We start from the raw sequence: 16,162 nt of genomic DNA, 5'->3' as shown, positions 1-16,162 counted from the left end.
GGTCGAATAACAATTTAGTCGAATAATGCCCAACTCTGGTTGAAACACATCAGCCACTTCATCGTCGAAGTGATAGCGCAAGCGAAAAAAATTTAAACTGCTTCGTAACAACCTGCCCCTGCAACATCTAGCCCCGGTCTCCCCTACCGTTAGATAAAATTAATCCCTGGCATCCCCGCGTCACACATCTCGATCCAACTGAAAAATAAAAATCAATCTAGAGATCACTTTCTCCAAATATTCCCAAACCTAACTGCGCGTTTAGACCAAACGAACGTTGCCGCTCGCTCCCCCTTTGACTTCGCCAAAATTCAAGTAAAAAGGAGCATTCGTTTATTTTGTCGAAGGTGGGGGCCATCCGAGCATTCATTCGTTCGATCCAAACGCACTCGATCAAAATCCACTTCCCCGTTTCCCTGCACTTCCTCCACTTCTCGAGAACCCCTGAACCATCTCGCGCCCATCCCCGGTCTCCCAGATGTGCATGCGTATCCGTCGCCGAACGAACGAACGGGTCAGGGTACGCGGGAATGAAAGCAGCGCCGAGATCATTCCCCGATTCGCGTTTCCCTTAACGACGATAAGGGGAACGCGGGTGTCCGTGGTTTAACAACCCTTTAACGAAAGGAAGGATAAGGAATGATGGACAGGCAGCTGGTACACAGATTTAGGATAGAGACGCGGGGAAAGAATGAGTGGGGGCGTGCGTGAAACGTCGTAGGGGAGCAGTAACGATTGCAACGCGGTAACACGATGAATTGGTTGGACACGCAGAGAAAGATCTTGGTTTCCTGCGTATTGGCTCGCTGAACGTGCGCGTGAAGCGTACGACGGAAGCGTTCAGCCAGTTCCTGGGTGTGGCAACTAGCAGCGCCAGCAGCAACCACGAGAAGATACACAAGAGCTGGGGATCGGCGGATAATGTGCAGGTAGAGGAGAAGCAAGCCCCGTGTTCTCGAAAATTGCCCTACCCCATCCCCGGTTTCTGATACCGCCACCCCAGCGGGCCCCCTCTTGACCCTCTATAATTATTCAACCCCTGGACGATACGCGGTCGATGTATTATGCGACGAATAATACGCGAACTCGCTTTTAATATGAACGCTAGCGTCTGCAGCCCGCGGAATGGAAGTGGCCAAATTACCGTGCGCGACGAACCCCGTTAAAAGAGGGATGTCCGTCGCGCCCACGGTTTTTAATCGAAAATCGTCGCTTTCCAGGGCTCGAACCTGCTGGCTCGGGTGCCGCGCACAGTGGGACAAAACGACCCGACGGCGATCAAAAATCTATAACTTTGGTTCTGCTCTAGATATTTTAATGAAATTCGGCTCGATTTAACCGCAAATTTGCGGGTTTCAAGTTGTATTAATATAAGTGGTATTAACCCTCGGAAGCCCGTGCTAGGCCCGTATATATAGACCCATGTTTTCGAAAAGTGCGGCTACTGGCCATTTACAATTCACATTTTATTAACATCCTTACTAGTTACTGGATTATATTCTGGTAAACCCCGTTTTTTAATATTTGCTATTGTTTTCATGTGATCGGTGCTGAAATTTTGCCAAAATCGTGAATGTTAAGAGCTTATCAAAAACCTTAATGTTTCCCATAGTTTTTATTCACGATTCTGAAAAAATTTTCTTTCAGAGGTGCGATTTAAGTTAGTTACAAAGTTAACTACATAGCCATATATTCTATTAAGGCCATACATTCGGGTAAAATGTTAACAAACTTTTTATACAATTTTAAAAAATTGCAACCATTTGCAAAGGGTGTAATTGATATCACGTGAAAGAATGAACCCTTCTCTCTTAGAAACAAAAAGAATTAGGTGCTACTTCGTGCTACTTTCCAGGAAAATGGTAATTGAAGTAGAATCTACCTTGCCTGCCCATTAGAGTTTTCTGTGCTGTCTCATGACTCCGGCTATACAAGATATTTGCGTCACGCATCTAACAAGTTAATCATTTCTTCCGGATATATCTTAATTAGAGGATATATCTTAATTCCGGATATAATTAAAAGCTCTAAGTTTTTTTGTTATATCTTGGGGTAGAGTCGATAAAAATCAGAAATTCAAAAACGTGTTTGTAGTATAGACGAAACTTAATAAGAGGAGAGAAATTATTTTTGTGAAATTTAATAATAAGAATTGATAATTCGCAACAGTAAAAAAGTTGAAATTTCTAGGAAACGAAAAATTGTCGTCTAGTACCGACCAACAATTAAATTAGTAGATTTTTTTAGTAGTATATTTCTCAATGTCGTGTATTCCATTATTCACCCACCAAATACCTGCAAAAAAAATTTCACTCGCTGTCGAAAACTATATTTTAAAAATAATTTGTAATTAAACGTAATGCGCGGTAAAAATCATTTTTGCCCAGAGACTTTTAAGTTCCTCTTTCCTTAACAAAATCAGAATAATACATAATAAATATACGAATGATACTCTTCACCTCGAGCCTACAGAATCTTAAGCTACAGAGAGAACCTTGAACGCCAACCAAGTTCTCCACGGTTCGCAGCTTCAGCCGTTCTACTTCCCATGGTTGTAAGACCTGTCTCCAAAAGTAATTTTGAATCCTCCTTTTGAGGTCCCTAAGTACCTTGAAACGCGAACGTCGTCCAGGGGTCACAGCCCCCGCTCTGCCCTCTCGACTAACAGCATTTTTCTCGTTGCTGAAAAGTTGGACCAGAAGATGATGCCACCGCCAAAGTACGCGCCCATCAAGAAGCGGAGGAGTCGAAGGGCGCAGGATTTCGGGTCGTCGCGGAACCAGCAAGTCGCCAGTCAGCCCTGCACGCCGCTGCTTCAAGGCAGAGTGTCCCGATCCAGTCAGTCTCAGCGTCGACCAACCTCCACGACGGTCGCCAGCACCACACCGCCCAGGATGCAGCCGACCAACGACTCAGACTCGGACACCGCCTGTGGATTCGATTCTACGTGGCGAGGTTCTGCGCAACTATAAGCAAACCACGTCTTCACTTCTGTGTCGCTAAAATTGCAGAGGCTTTTATCAAATCACAATGTACCTTTCCTTCTGGTCCCCTCGAATGGCACCTTTTATCCCTCTCCCTGTCGAGTTGATTTCTTCAGAAGCTCTTAAAATTCGGTGGAATTTTGCACAGGCTATGATTACTGAACCATGCAGAGGCAGCCTTGAAGAAGTAGTTTGATAGGGACGTGTAATCTCAGCTGATAGTGGTAGGGCGTACCAAATCGGTGGATTATGGCAGGGAGGGGTTTCAAGTAGAAATTTGAATTGCGGAGGTCCCGAGAGTAGTCTCCAAGCTCGTCAATGATTAGATGGCTAATGGCCCGGCTGACTGGGATAATACAGAGCTTTTGTTGGTTTGTTTTGCACAACGGTCTCTTGATACCAGGCTGTAATGAGAAATTATATTTTTCTACGTTGCACGGATAGGTAGCACGCACTCTTTGCTGTTACTGTCGTTACTCCATAGTTTCTGTGAGTGCCTTATTTTTAACAGTCGGAAGCAGCGATTTTAGGTTTACTCGTGTTCTCTTTTTATACGATGACCAAATACGTAGTCTCTTGCGAGCGTAAGAGTGAGTTTGCGGGTTTTCTATACAGGGTGTTATGCGCACAAGCTTTTTTGTAAGATACTTTTTGCGCTTCGATGGGAGGCATTGCGTGAATCAGTGTGTACCTATGTAAGAGCGAATCCAAGCCACAATTATGTCTGCGTTATTTATCGAATATATATATATATATATATAAAATACTTTTTTCTATTGTAGATTTATATACGAGATGAATAAATGAGCATGTCCGATAACAATAAATTGTATTTGTGCGAAAATGGTTTTATGAATCAGCACCGTTGGAGAACTCGATGCTATGTCTTTAGTCTGACGAACAATTCGAAACGCCACCTCTCTGTTTAGATTGAGACTACTATGGATTATAATTCGTAGACAGTTCGATAGAGGTCGCGAAATGGTAATACCGACGCAGGCTGTCTATACTCCCTGTCGTTTAAGAAGGAACCTGCCGACCGACGAGTTTAGACCGATTCTGCGCAGGTTGACGCTCATTGGTGCGGGAGAAGCCACTATTGGCTGTACCCCCACCAACGCTTATTTGGAGCCAATGAGCTCATTCTACATGCGCGAAACGGGTTCCTTCTTAAATGACTGGGAGTATAGTTAAGAACGCACCTAGTGGTAGGAATTAAAGTTATAATACCGATGAAGAATTTAAATATACATAGAATTACACGCTTTCATTTATTATTTTGAATATTTCCTCTAATAACCAGTTAAGAAATTATTAATAAATTAATCTTATGATGTATCTCGTTCGCTTTTAAGGGGGTAGACACGTCACGTGACCTGGCCGATTCGGCAGGTCGGTATTACAGCATTTTTTCCTGCACAGAAATGGTAATACCGATAGATCGACGATTACCCGGTGAACGCGAGAGGGAGCTGTTTGCTATTTCTGTATTCTATTCTGAATAAGGAAAGAAATTCTCAGCTGTTCCGTTATACTTATAAAAATTTAAACGGAAAGTCGGCTGGTACTGTAAACGTAGAAAATTCATTGTACATTTCAATTACTTGAAATGTGCTTATGCTACAATATTCTACGTTAGCAGTAAGGAATTCTAAGTGAAAAGGGAAAATAGATGAGGGAATGTCCCCAGAAAATGAAATTTGTTAGGTTAGACATTTTTTTATCAGCAAAGCACCGAAACAGAACATGAAATACACTTATTACACGTCCTCTGCAGAAAGCAGTTATCAACAAACATTATATATACAAAATTGTATTGAATGTTGAATTGGGCTAGTGAAAATGCGCAGACTGGATACGCGTGATTATTATGTGGTCGGCTCCTCGAAGTGACAGAAAATATAACCTAAATATATGCTATATGACAACAAATGTTTAGTGGCTATTTCAGCTTCGAAGGCATCGCCTTAAAGTAGCAAACAAGAGCTACGCCTTTCATGGGCCTTTAAACAGTTCTCGGTTAATGTGATGCTTTTGAAAGACTCGAAGCTTGTAATTTCTGAATAGAATTCCATGGGCACTAGTTGCAAAATTTTCTTCAATATCGACTTATTAACAAAGGAAATCTATGGTATTCTTAAGGAAATACCATAGATATTTGGAATTTGGATAGGAATATGTAAAAGGTATTTCTGAATAATAATACAGTTTGTTTCAAGTTTCTTTCATTTTATTTGCATAAAAGGCCTTTACAGTGTTACAATAAAGTATAAGGTATATAAAGTCACTATTTTCTTGTGATTACTATCAAGGTTTCCATCATTCCGTCGAAATATTCCGAAGTTAAAACCTGTAAGAAGAAAAATATTTTTAGTAACTTGACTTGTCTATTATTGCAAATGGGAGAAACGTTACAACATTTTGTCACGTATGAAAATATATTAGTAAAGGGAATAATTTTATTGTGCAACATGTTGGTTGAAATTAGTCGTTTTAGATTTTATGTTTCCGGTAAGATTTAATATTAATTCCTACCACTCGTAGCACTGTAATCTTATTTTAGAATCAGTCGGTAACGTTGGGTGCGACACGAGAAGCGGAAATTCAGCAACTACCTACTCTGAAATCTGTTGAAATGCTGTGCGTGTGTGCGTGCTTGTATATGTGTGACATGTTTAGAGTTTAGAGTGTGCCAATGCGATGTAACTAATCACATACTGTAACTAGAGCGATTATTAATCGTGTATATTTCTGCTTTACAGGTAAGGAATTTTTACATAGAAGACGTTAAACCGGCTGCATTTTCGACTGGGTTCATTGATATCAAATTTGCACAAGATACTGCTTCAGCCGAACCCAGACCTAACCCAGACCTTTTTTTTTTTTTACGTGGAGAAATCCCTAACGGATACCCCTAACCCTCCCCTAACCCAGACCTAAACCAGTTACATTTGCAACATTTCATTGTATTGCATTTCACTTATTTGAATAAATTGCAGTTAAGTGGTAAAAGAGTTTTTTTATTTAACGAGCACTACTTACTCCTTCCTATTCCAAATCACATATAAAAGATATGCTAAAAAGAACACCTAAAAAGATCCTTCCACTCAGAGTGGTTTTAAAAATCTTTGCATTAAAGCACTACTTTAAATATCCCATTCACTACTCTCAAACTCTATCGACATTCGTTCAAGGCTTCTACTTCTCTTCAGAGACATTACTTAGTGCCACCTCTTTCGACATCATGTTCTCCTGTTACAAAGCCCAATTTTGTGCGTTCTGAAAATTTTTGCCAGATTTTGGCCCAGGTATCAGGAGAACATGAAGCGAACAGAGGTATTCTGAATTTCAGCTTCGAAGGCATCCTCGATTCTCTCTCCGAAGACGTTACTTAGTTCCACCTCTTTCGACATCATGTTCTCCTGTTACAAAGCCCAATTTTGTGCATTCTGAAAATTTTTGCCAGATTTTGGCCCAGGTATCAGGAGAACATGAAGCGAACAGAGGTATTCTGAATTTCAGCTTCGAAGGCATCCTCGATTCTCTCTCCGAAGACGTTACTTAGTGCCACCTCTTTCGACATCATGTTCTCCTGTTACAAAGCCCAATTTTGTGCATTCTGAAAATTTTTGCCAGATTTTGGCTCAGGTATCAGGAGAACATGAAGCGAACAGAGGTATTCTGAATTTCAGCTTCGAAGGCATCCTCGATTCTCTCTCTCCGAAGACGTTACTTAGTGCCACCTCTTTCGACATCATGTTCTCCTGTTACAAAGCCCAATTTTGTGCATTCTGAAAATTTTTGCCAGATTTTGGCTCAGGTATCAGGAGAACATGAAGCGAACAGAGGTATTCTGAATTTCAGCTTCGAAGGCATCCTCGATTCTCTCTCTCCGAAGACGTTACTTAGTGCCACCTCTTTCGACATCATGTTCTCCTGTTACAAAGCCCAATTTTGTGCATTCTGAAAATTTTCGCCAGATTTTGGCCCAGGTATCAGGAGAACATGAAGCGAAAAGAGGTATTCTGAATTTCAGCTTCGAAGGCATCCTCGATTCTCTCTCCGAACACGTTACTTAGTGCCACCTCTTTCGACAACATGTTCTCCTGTTACGAAGCCCAATTTTGTGCATTCTGAAAATTTTTGCTAGATTTTGGCCCAGGTATCAGGAGAACATGAAGCGAACAGAGGTATTCTGAATTTCAGCTTCGAAGGCATCCTCGATTCTCTCTCCGAAGACGTTACTTAGTGCCACCTCTTTCGACATCATGTTCTCCTGTTACAAAGCCCAATTTTGTGCATTCTGAAAATTTTTGCCAGATTTTGGCTCAGGTATCAGGAGAACATGAAGCGAACAGAGGTATTCTGAATTTCAGCTTCGAAGGCATCCTCGATTCTCTCTCTCCGAAGACGTTACTTAGTGCCACCTCTTTCGACATCATGTTCTCCTGTTACAAAGCCCAATTTTGTGCATTCTGAAAATTTTCGCCAGATTTTGGCCCAGGTATCAGGAGAACATGAAGCGAAAAGAGGTATTCTGAATTTCAGCTTCGAAGGCATCCTCGATTCTCTCTCCGAAGACGTTACTTAGTGCCACCTCTTTCGACAACATGTTCTCCTGTTACGAAGCCCAATTTTGTGCATTCTGAAAATTTTTGCTAGATTTTGGCCCAGGTATCAGGAGAACATGAAGCGAAAAGAGGTATTCTGAATTTCAGCTTCGAAGGCATCCTCGATTCTCTCTCCGGAGACATTACTTAGTGCCACCTCTTTCGACATCATGTTCTCCTGTTACAAAGCCCAATTTTGTGCATTCCGAAAATTTTTGCCAGATTTTGGCCCAGGTATCAGGAGAACATGAAGCGAAAAGAGGTATCCTAAATTTCAGCGAAACTTCTGCTTCGAATAGTTCTGCGTCTTCGATTCGCTTTCCGGAGACATTACTTTGCGCCACCTTCTTCGAAGTCATGTTCTCCTGTTACGAAGCCCAAATTTTGTGTGTTCTGATAATTTATGCTAGGTTTTGGCCAATATGTATCAGGAGAACATGAAGCGAAAAGAGGTATTCTGAATTTCAGCTGCGAAGGCATCCTCGATTCTCTCTCCGGAGACATTACTTAGTGCCACCTCTTTCGACATCATGTTCTCCTGTTACAAAGCCCAATTTTGTGCATTCTGAAAATTTGTGCCAGATTTTGGCCCAGGTATCAGGAGAACATGAAGCGAAAAGAGGTATTCTGAATTTCAGCTGCGAAGGCATCCTCGATTCTCTCTCCGGAGACATTACTTAGTGCCACCTCTTTCGACATCATGTTCTCCTGTTACAAGGCCGAATTTTGTGCATTCTGAAAATTTTTGCCAGATTTTGGCCCAGGTATCAGGAGAACATGAAGCGAAAAGAGGTATTCTGAATTTCAGCTGCGAAGGCATCCTCGATTCTCTCTCCGGAGACATTACTTAGTGCCACCTCTTTCGACATCATGTTCTCCTGTTACAAAGCCCAATTTTGTGCATTCTGAAAATTTTTGCCAGATGTTGGCCCAGGTATCAGGAGAACATGAAGCGAAAAGAGGTATTCTGAATTTCAGCTGCGAAGGCATCCTCGATTCTCTCTCCGGAGACATTACTTAGTGCCACCTCTTTCGACATCATGTTCTCCTGTTACAAAGCCCAATTTTGTGCATTCTGAAAATTTTTGCCAGATTTTGGCCCAGGTATCAGGAGAACATGAAGCGAAAAGAGGTATCCTAAATTTCAGCGAAACTTCTGCTTCGAATAGTTCTGCGTCTTCGATTCGCTTTCCGGAGACATTACTTTGCGCCACCTTCTTCGAAGTCATGTTATCCTGTTACGAAGCCCAAATTTTGTGCGTTCTGATAATTTATGCCAGGTTTTGGCCAATATGTATCAGGAGAACATGAAGCGAAAGAGGTATTCTGAATTTCAGCTGCGAAGGCATCCTCGATTCTCTCTCCGGAGACATTACTTAGTGCCACCTCTTTCGACATCATGTTCTCCTGTTACAAAGCCCAATTTTGTGCATTCTGAAAATTTTTGCCAGATTTTGGCCCAGGTATCAGGAGAACATGAAGCGAAAAGAGGTATCCTAAATTTCAGCGAAACTTCTGCTTCGAATAGTTCTGCGTCTTCGATTCGCTTTCCGGAGACATTACTTTGCGCCACCTTCTTCGAAGTCATGTTCTCCTGTTACGAAGCCCAAATTTTGTGCGTTCTGATAATTTATGCTAGGTTTTGGCCAATATGTATCAGGAGAACATGAAGCGAACAGAGGTATTCTGAATTTCAGCTTCGAAGGCATCCTCGATTCTCTCTCTCCGAAGACGTTACTTAGTGCCACCTCTTTCGACATCATGTTCTCCTGTTACAAGGCCCAATTTTGTGCATTCTGAAAATTTTTGCCAGATTTTGGCCCAGGTATCAGGAGAACATGAAGCGAAAAGAGGTATTCTGAATTTCAGCTGCGAAGGCATCCTCGATTCTCTCTCCGGAGACATTACTTAGTGCCACCTCTTTCGACATCATGTTCTCCTGTTACAAAGCCCAATTTTGTGCATTCTGAAAATTTTTGCCAGATGTTGGCCCAGGTATCAGGAGAACATGAAGCGAAAAGAGGTATTCTGAATTTCAGCTGCGAAGGCATCCTCGATTCTCTCTCCGGAGACATTACTTAGTGCCACCTCTTTCGACATCATGTTCTCCTGTTACAAAGCCCAATTTTGTGCATTCTGAAAATTTTTGCCAGATTTTGGCCCAGGTATCGGGAGAACATGAAGCGAAAAGAGGTATTCTGAATTTCAGCTTCGAAGGCATCCTCGATTCTCTCTCCGGAGACGTTACTTAGTGCCACCTCTTTCGACATCATGTTCTCCTGTTACAAAGCCCAATTTTGTGCATTCTGAAAATTTTTGCCAGATTTTGGCCCAGGTATCAGGAGAACATGAAGCGAAAAGAGGTATTCTGAATTTCAGTTTCAAAGGCGTCACCTTTAAAGTTGCGAATCGAAGCTGCAAAGGTTTGGAATTTGGATAGGAATATGTAAAAGGTATTTCTAAATAATAATACAGTTCTTTTCAAGTTTTTCCCACTTTATTTGCAGAAAAGGCTTTTACAGTGTTACAATAAATTAATATAAGTATGTAGAAATGAATGCTGATTAATATTGTATTATTATTAAGTATAAAATATATAATTTCACTTCATTTTATGTATAAAATCACTATCAGCTTTCCATCATTTGTCTCACTTAAAGTTCCTCAATCCTGTCTACCGAGAAATGTTCCCAAGGTAAATCTGTAACAAGAAGAAAATATTTTTAGCAATCTGATTTGTCTATTATAGAAAATACAACAAATAGATTTGTCTATTATAGAAAATACAACTAATTTCAGGCAAAACATATAAAGAATATAATTATCTTCCTAATTTAAGACAATTCCCCTTTATTTCATGTAAAATACATCTCAACGCTGTACAATTCTACTAACATATCAGTAAAGTACATAGGAAATGTATAATATATTAGTAACTTGAAAAATATTTTTAGTAACTTGACTTGTCTATTATTGAACATGGGAGAAACGTTACAACATAGTTACAAAATAGTCTTGGAAAAATGTAACAATAAATAAAAAAAATTTAAAGTGTTCCTATATCTACCGCGAATTACTTTTTTATTCCTGTTACTTTAAAAATAAATATAATATTGAAGTGAGATTATTTCCAGTATTATTCCTTTCATTCATTTTTATATAATATCATTCAGTATAGTATGTCCTCCTCTGTACTTGGTTAGAATAGCATGTCCAACTTCAAAGCATTATTGTCGAGTTATTATTATAATTTTGCAGATTCTAACTGATACTACTAATTACATACTTTCAGTGATACCTATATTACAATAATGCAAAAAGTATTTATGTAATTATAAAGTACCATTGAATGTTTGAACCTGTTTTTCTCAAAAACCCTAAAAGTGGACATACAATATGTGTGCACTGATTGTAAGCCATCGATGTACAATAGGAAATTTTTTTTTAATGTAGGTTAGTCCGTTGTTGTTCTAACTGCCTGAATTACTATACATAAATACGACAGCGATTTCAAGTGATGTATATGTAACGATAAAAGCGTTAATTTAGTAAATGTATACAATTCCCAGCTGTTCCTATGTCAATGTACGCCTAAAATGCATATAACCTAACCTCTAATCGTACGAAAATGCATACATTGACTGCATCATGCTTTTATTGTGGCTCGTATATCCAGCTATCGCTTCAGTTTTGCTATGAATCCACGTTGGCAGTCCTCCCGAGTAGGCGCCATCTCGTATCTACTACCTCAACTAAGTTTGTCACGTGACTTGCTATGTATTATCGCCAATATGGCGGAACTCTGATTTGGGAATGTAGTCACGAGTTTTCGTTTTTCGTTCTTATATGAGCAGATTTTGGTCTGGGAGAGGTCTCATTCGAAAGAAGAAGATTCAATGCGGAGCGCTCTGCTCACCGTTTGAGTCACAAAACTCTTTTAGTGACGTACAAATGCCTGGAATATGCGAGTGAATTTCGCCCACTTTTTCTCTACTTTGGACACTCATATTATTACATATCAACACAATCTCTTTGAACCATGAGCAGAGCGGGCTGCATTCAACCTTCATCTTTCGAATGAGACCTCGCCCAGCCCAAAATTTGCTCATATATGGACAAACAACGTCAGCGCGCAAACCCATGTTTCGGGCCAGATTATGTCGGTATACAGAGCGCTGCATTACCCGTGTCTACCCCCTTAAGCTCGTCCCATACCTCGTCAGTGCTGCAATTCTAATTTTATTCCCTACCGCTGGTTGTGGTGCGCCCTTCTTTTATCGGCAGTCGCTAATGTCGAAAATGACATAAAAGTGGTAACAGGATTCACGAGTTCCAAAATCGAGTGATAAAAAATATCATTAGTTGAACGGTTTATTATATACCACGTCTGTGGTTGCATAATTTAAATAACATTCATTCAGTTGCGAATGTAACATGTAACAAGTACTTCGTATCTTTTTTTTTTACATATCGATACATACTTTCTCACAGAAGAATGTCAAATTCGTAGCAATTAACCTAACTTAAATGTTTAATGACATTTGTTAACAAAATAATCAACACTTGGCCTATCAGAGCACAACGCTTTTGTTTAAAATGTATGACGTATGCCACCCTAGCGTAAGTGTAATTATATTTGAACCCTTTATATCCGCGAAATGTGAAAGTACTGTCAACGAACACTATTTGTAACATGCTTTAATATTTCCAGTATTACTATATCGGAAAACTGGGATGTAGCGATCCCGTGAAAATCAGTACAACATTTTATGTTTATATCGAACTATGCGAAGGTAAATGCAACGTATTAGAAAACTATAATTTCATGGTTTCTAACCGAATAATTGTTATTTATCTTCAGCGAAGCGATATTGGGAAGTCAATTACAAATACAACGAGGGTCTAGACTTACTATATTTAGAAGTTAAGAGAAAGAAGAATTCCGAGACAGAGATTTATGTACCTTGGCCGACACTGTATAACATTTCCCTGAATAAAATAGAAGAAATACAGAAAGGTTTAAACACCGAACGGTAAGAACAAAAATCATTTATAAATGGAAGATATGTATTGCGGTTCGCACTTTACAAATTGATACATTCATTTTGCGACAGGATAACATTTGTTTTCAAATCCGAAGACAGTAACAGCATTATCTACAAAGTGAGCAAAGGTCTCGCGAAACCTATGACTCCAGAAGCGACAAAGTTGATGAAGGAGAAAGAAGAGAGAAAGTCGAATTTAGAAAAGGAGATTAGGAAGAATACTTCCAACTTGTACGAATTGGCGAAATCTTTGAGTACCGAGAGCAGCGATAAAGATACAGAACCTGGTGTGAGCAACAGCAGTAACGTGACAAATGAATAAAGCTTTTATTCCATTTAGAAGGATGATTTAATCAACGTATAATTTCCTAAAGGATGCGAAGCAATTAAATACAGAATAATTGTATATTGCTTTTAACTGTTTATTATTCAAAGTATTACCTATATGTATTCGAAATGTTGTAAAGTTTAGAAGTACCACTAAAAGTTACTTAGCTACTTGAAGTGATATGTATTAAGCTGCCACTGTAAACGTGTATGTTAAATAAATTACCTCCTGAAGGTATTCTGTCGGCATTCTTTACGTAGGGACATTAACTTTATATATGATTTAGTAAACACTACGAGGCACATGCTGTTTCATTGCTATTCGATAAATATAGTGAACATTTCAACTACAGGTTACGAACTTAACAGCGCTACGTTAGTTTGTATATATAAAAATAAGTAACGAAAGTATACTCTAACAAGGTTTCTACTTTGAGTGTTAAAAATAGATCTATCTACAAAAAAATTTACGACACTTGTGTGATATATACATACATTTCCAAATTATTATCCTTCGAACGATATTTCAGTTTTCAAGTTTCGCTAAACATAAAAGAGTTTCACTCTCGTAGAAGACACTTACGTTCGTGATTTGTTTCACTTGCGTCTATATTGTATATATGCACTGTATATGTATACATACGTTTTAAGTGTAACATAATAATATAATTAATGCATCGACAAGAAAATATGTTTCAGTGCAGAACGACTCATCACGCGAGATATATGTTTTGGCAGTTGGATAAGTAAAGGTAATGTAACTAATTATTTACGAAGTATAAAAATAAACGCCTTTCAAATATTACCAGAATGTTGTATCTTTCGAATCGGAGTACCGTTATTAAAGATCTTCTAGAATCTTAGGGTTATATATTTTCTTGTCCATTACACAACGAAATGTTACATGATCTTCAGCGCCCTTGTGTATTTTAATTAAAGTACTTTATAATTACTCGGCTAAATATTAGAACTTATACGTATATGAGAATTATATAAAAACAGGCACATTACGCATAATGTGTTACATGAGCACCTTTGTATAAGTAGGTTGCATTTTAATATACAAGGTCTCTCGGTAAAAAATAGTTACCAAACGGTTATTGATTTATTAGTGCATTAAGGCAACTAGAATTCGAGGTGTACTCGAAACTATCACAAGTGATACAATTAGCTCTCCGTTTTACCATTGTAAATACTGTTTCTCAAGAAGATGTATGATGATCTCAATTTCGCACGACAAAGCCCACAATGCAAGAGAATTCCAAATGAAACCGTGTCTTATTGCTATCATAGCCAGAATTGGGTGTTATTCGAATAAATTTTTATTTCGAATAATGCTCAACTCTGATTCACAGCATAGTAATTTATAGATATGATCAATTACTCATTGTTCTCCTATGAGTTTCTTTTGCAAAATATAATACGAATTTCCATAAGCAGAAGTATTTTGTATTGTTCGAATGGTTCCATTTAAACGGTTCTCTTATACAAAGTTCACACGCCAATTTTAAAATATCTTATTTAAAGAATGATGTAACAAATTAATGAAGCAAATGAGTTGATAATGTTATTAATGAAGAAATCATTGATGTAGTTATACGTTGCCAGAGAAGTGTGACTCTTAAAATTAACTAGTATTTCATGTATTGCTAACGATACTTTCCGAAATTGCTTACAGGAGAATACGAATTCACTATTTTAAATAAATTTACATGACGTAGAGGAGAAAGATTCTAAAAAGGCATTGAAACGTAGTTAGTATGAAACTATTTCAGCAACTAAGACGTAACGCATATATTTGTGTGGTGATTGTACAAGGTAGTCATAATTGAAAAAAAAAAGGAAAACTAATTAAAGAAGTACTAACGATGTGCTACTACGAGCTCGTGTTACCCTTGTGATACATTAGTAGTATAATATGCCAAGCTAAGCTATTGTACTTAATGGATCTTATGCGTTATTACTTCTCGACTTTTCGTTACATATTTACAAAGTATAGCACTAGAACACCATAAGTGTCCTATCACGTATAGAAAACGCGAGCATGTGTAACTAAATAATGGAGTACACGGTGAATAAGATTACATAGGAATCAAACCTGTAGAAATTTGTCTGTTAAAAGAAACAAAGTTACCCTCGGATTACATGTAGCTAACTGTAAATAACTGGTGTCAACCTTTAATTACGACAATGATTAGGTACATGTGATTTAGATACCTGCACGTAGTGCCATCCCTTCGTTTAATTATTTTATCACATGAGCATGAGCAAGTACAACTACATTTTGATTTATTTCCTGCACTTTGTGAATCCTAACGTGTTTATATGATAAATATCCTTCACGTTGTACGAGAATGCGAATCTGAAGTGGTTGAAATATGATTATATCGTACGTAAAATTGACACGCGAACGACGAAGATTTGTAAAACGATATTTCGCTCTAAGCGGAAAGAATTTCAGACGTATTGGTCGGTATTTAGAATTCTGATCGCGAGACTCGACACGTTTTTGATGAAGCGATAAAAAGTCTTTATAAATTCCGACTCCAAACAGCAATAGGTTCGTATCAAAATATGGGCATGTAATAAAAGTACATGTATAATTTATGTTTCCTTTTCTGCCTTTCGGTTGGTTAATTGTGAATACGAGAGTATCCCGAATGACTACAAATACCTCTTACATTGTATATTGAAAGTTAATTACGATAAATGTAAACCTGAACGTATAAACTACAAGTTAAAAGCCTGAAATTCATATATTAATTAAAAACCTGAGATTCAACGGTAGAACATAATTTTTTTTTTTAATTCTCTACATCTGATCGCATCGTGATACTAAAAATAAAACATCTGTACAGTACATAACATTATGAAATGTGGGACATATTATTTTGACGATTAAACGTATAATTATATAATTACCGGCGTTATTGATTGCGATTCAATTGCCCCTAAATGACGTTTGCAAAAGTTAATAGAATACTAAATGATTTTCGTATCAAATTTAACAAAAAAGACGATCAACATTATTATTCTGGCTAGCACCAGTCAGCCATGTATGTAAAATCCTTAAATAGACTTTGCTCTAAATCGTTAAGTGGTCTAGGATCTTTAGGTGGTGTCAACTGGGGTTTTTCTGATGTAAATTCCTCATCAAAATTACTGACATCTTCCACAGAGTCCTGAAATGCAAGTG

At 38.4% G+C, this 16,162-nt stretch overlaps 3 protein-coding genes across 10 annotated transcripts in view; 2 read left to right on the top strand and 1 right to left on the bottom strand.

Annotated features, from left to right (window-relative positions):
- The window catches only part of Sowah (ankyrin repeat domain family member sosondowah), a 204,742-nt gene extending 200,501 nt beyond the window's left edge, over positions 1 to 4,241 (top strand). For 3 of the 5 annotated variants that reach the window (XM_076809181.1, XM_076809173.1, XM_076809164.1), the window contains 2 exons: positions 775 to 929; positions 2,691 to 4,241. In XM_076809181.1, the coding sequence (XP_076665296.1) occupies positions 775 to 929; positions 2,691 to 2,972 (437 nt within the window). In that variant the 3' untranslated portion in view covers positions 2,973 to 4,241. The remainder of the gene's footprint in view (positions 1 to 774; positions 930 to 2,690) is intronic. The other 2 variants (XR_013085032.1, XR_013085031.1) reach the window with 1 other exon arrangement.
- Positions 4,242 to 11,895: 7,654 nt separating this feature from the next.
- LOC143367444 (tRNA-splicing endonuclease subunit Sen15) lies at positions 11,896 to 13,204 on the top strand. Its single transcript, XM_076809260.1, has 4 exons — positions 11,896 to 12,214; positions 12,306 to 12,387; positions 12,456 to 12,627; positions 12,709 to 13,204. Exons 1-4 carry the CDS (start codon positions 12,191 to 12,193, stop codon positions 12,959 to 12,961), a joined length of 531 nt encoding a protein of 176 aa, XP_076665375.1. The 5' UTR covers positions 11,896 to 12,190; the 3' UTR covers positions 12,962 to 13,204.
- Positions 12,644 to 16,162, bottom strand: part of Pkn (serine/threonine-protein kinase N) — a 61,562-nt gene continuing 58,043 nt past the window's right edge. For all 4 annotated transcript variants that reach the window (XM_076808926.1, XM_076808918.1, XM_076808911.1 and 1 more), the window contains one exon: positions 12,644 to 16,148. In XM_076808926.1, the coding sequence (XP_076665041.1) occupies positions 16,005 to 16,148 (144 nt within the window). In that variant the 3' untranslated portion in view covers positions 12,644 to 16,004. The remainder of the gene's footprint in view (positions 16,149 to 16,162) is intronic.

This window comes from Andrena cerasifolii, chromosome 1, assembly GCF_050908995.1.
Source record: "Andrena cerasifolii isolate SP2316 chromosome 1, iyAndCera1_principal, whole genome shotgun sequence".
NCBI lineage: Eukaryota > Metazoa > Arthropoda > Insecta > Hymenoptera > Andrenidae > Andrena > Andrena cerasifolii.
This window is presented reverse-complemented; position numbering and strand designations above follow the sequence as displayed.

What these genes read in the sequence shown, in the direction of transcription:
- LOC143367444 (XM_076809260.1), top strand. Translation starts at nt 12,191, where the DNA reads ATGTATGACGTATGCCACCCTAGC. An exon ending in ATGACGTATGCCACCCTAGC is followed by an intron (nt 12,215 to 12,305) that starts GTAAGTGTAATT and finishes TAATATTTCCAG; the next exon opens with TATTACTATATCGGAAAACT. An exon ending in TTATATCGAACTATGCGAAG is followed by an intron (nt 12,388 to 12,455) that starts GTAAATGCAACG and finishes ATTTATCTTCAG; the next exon opens with CGAAGCGATATTGGGAAGTC.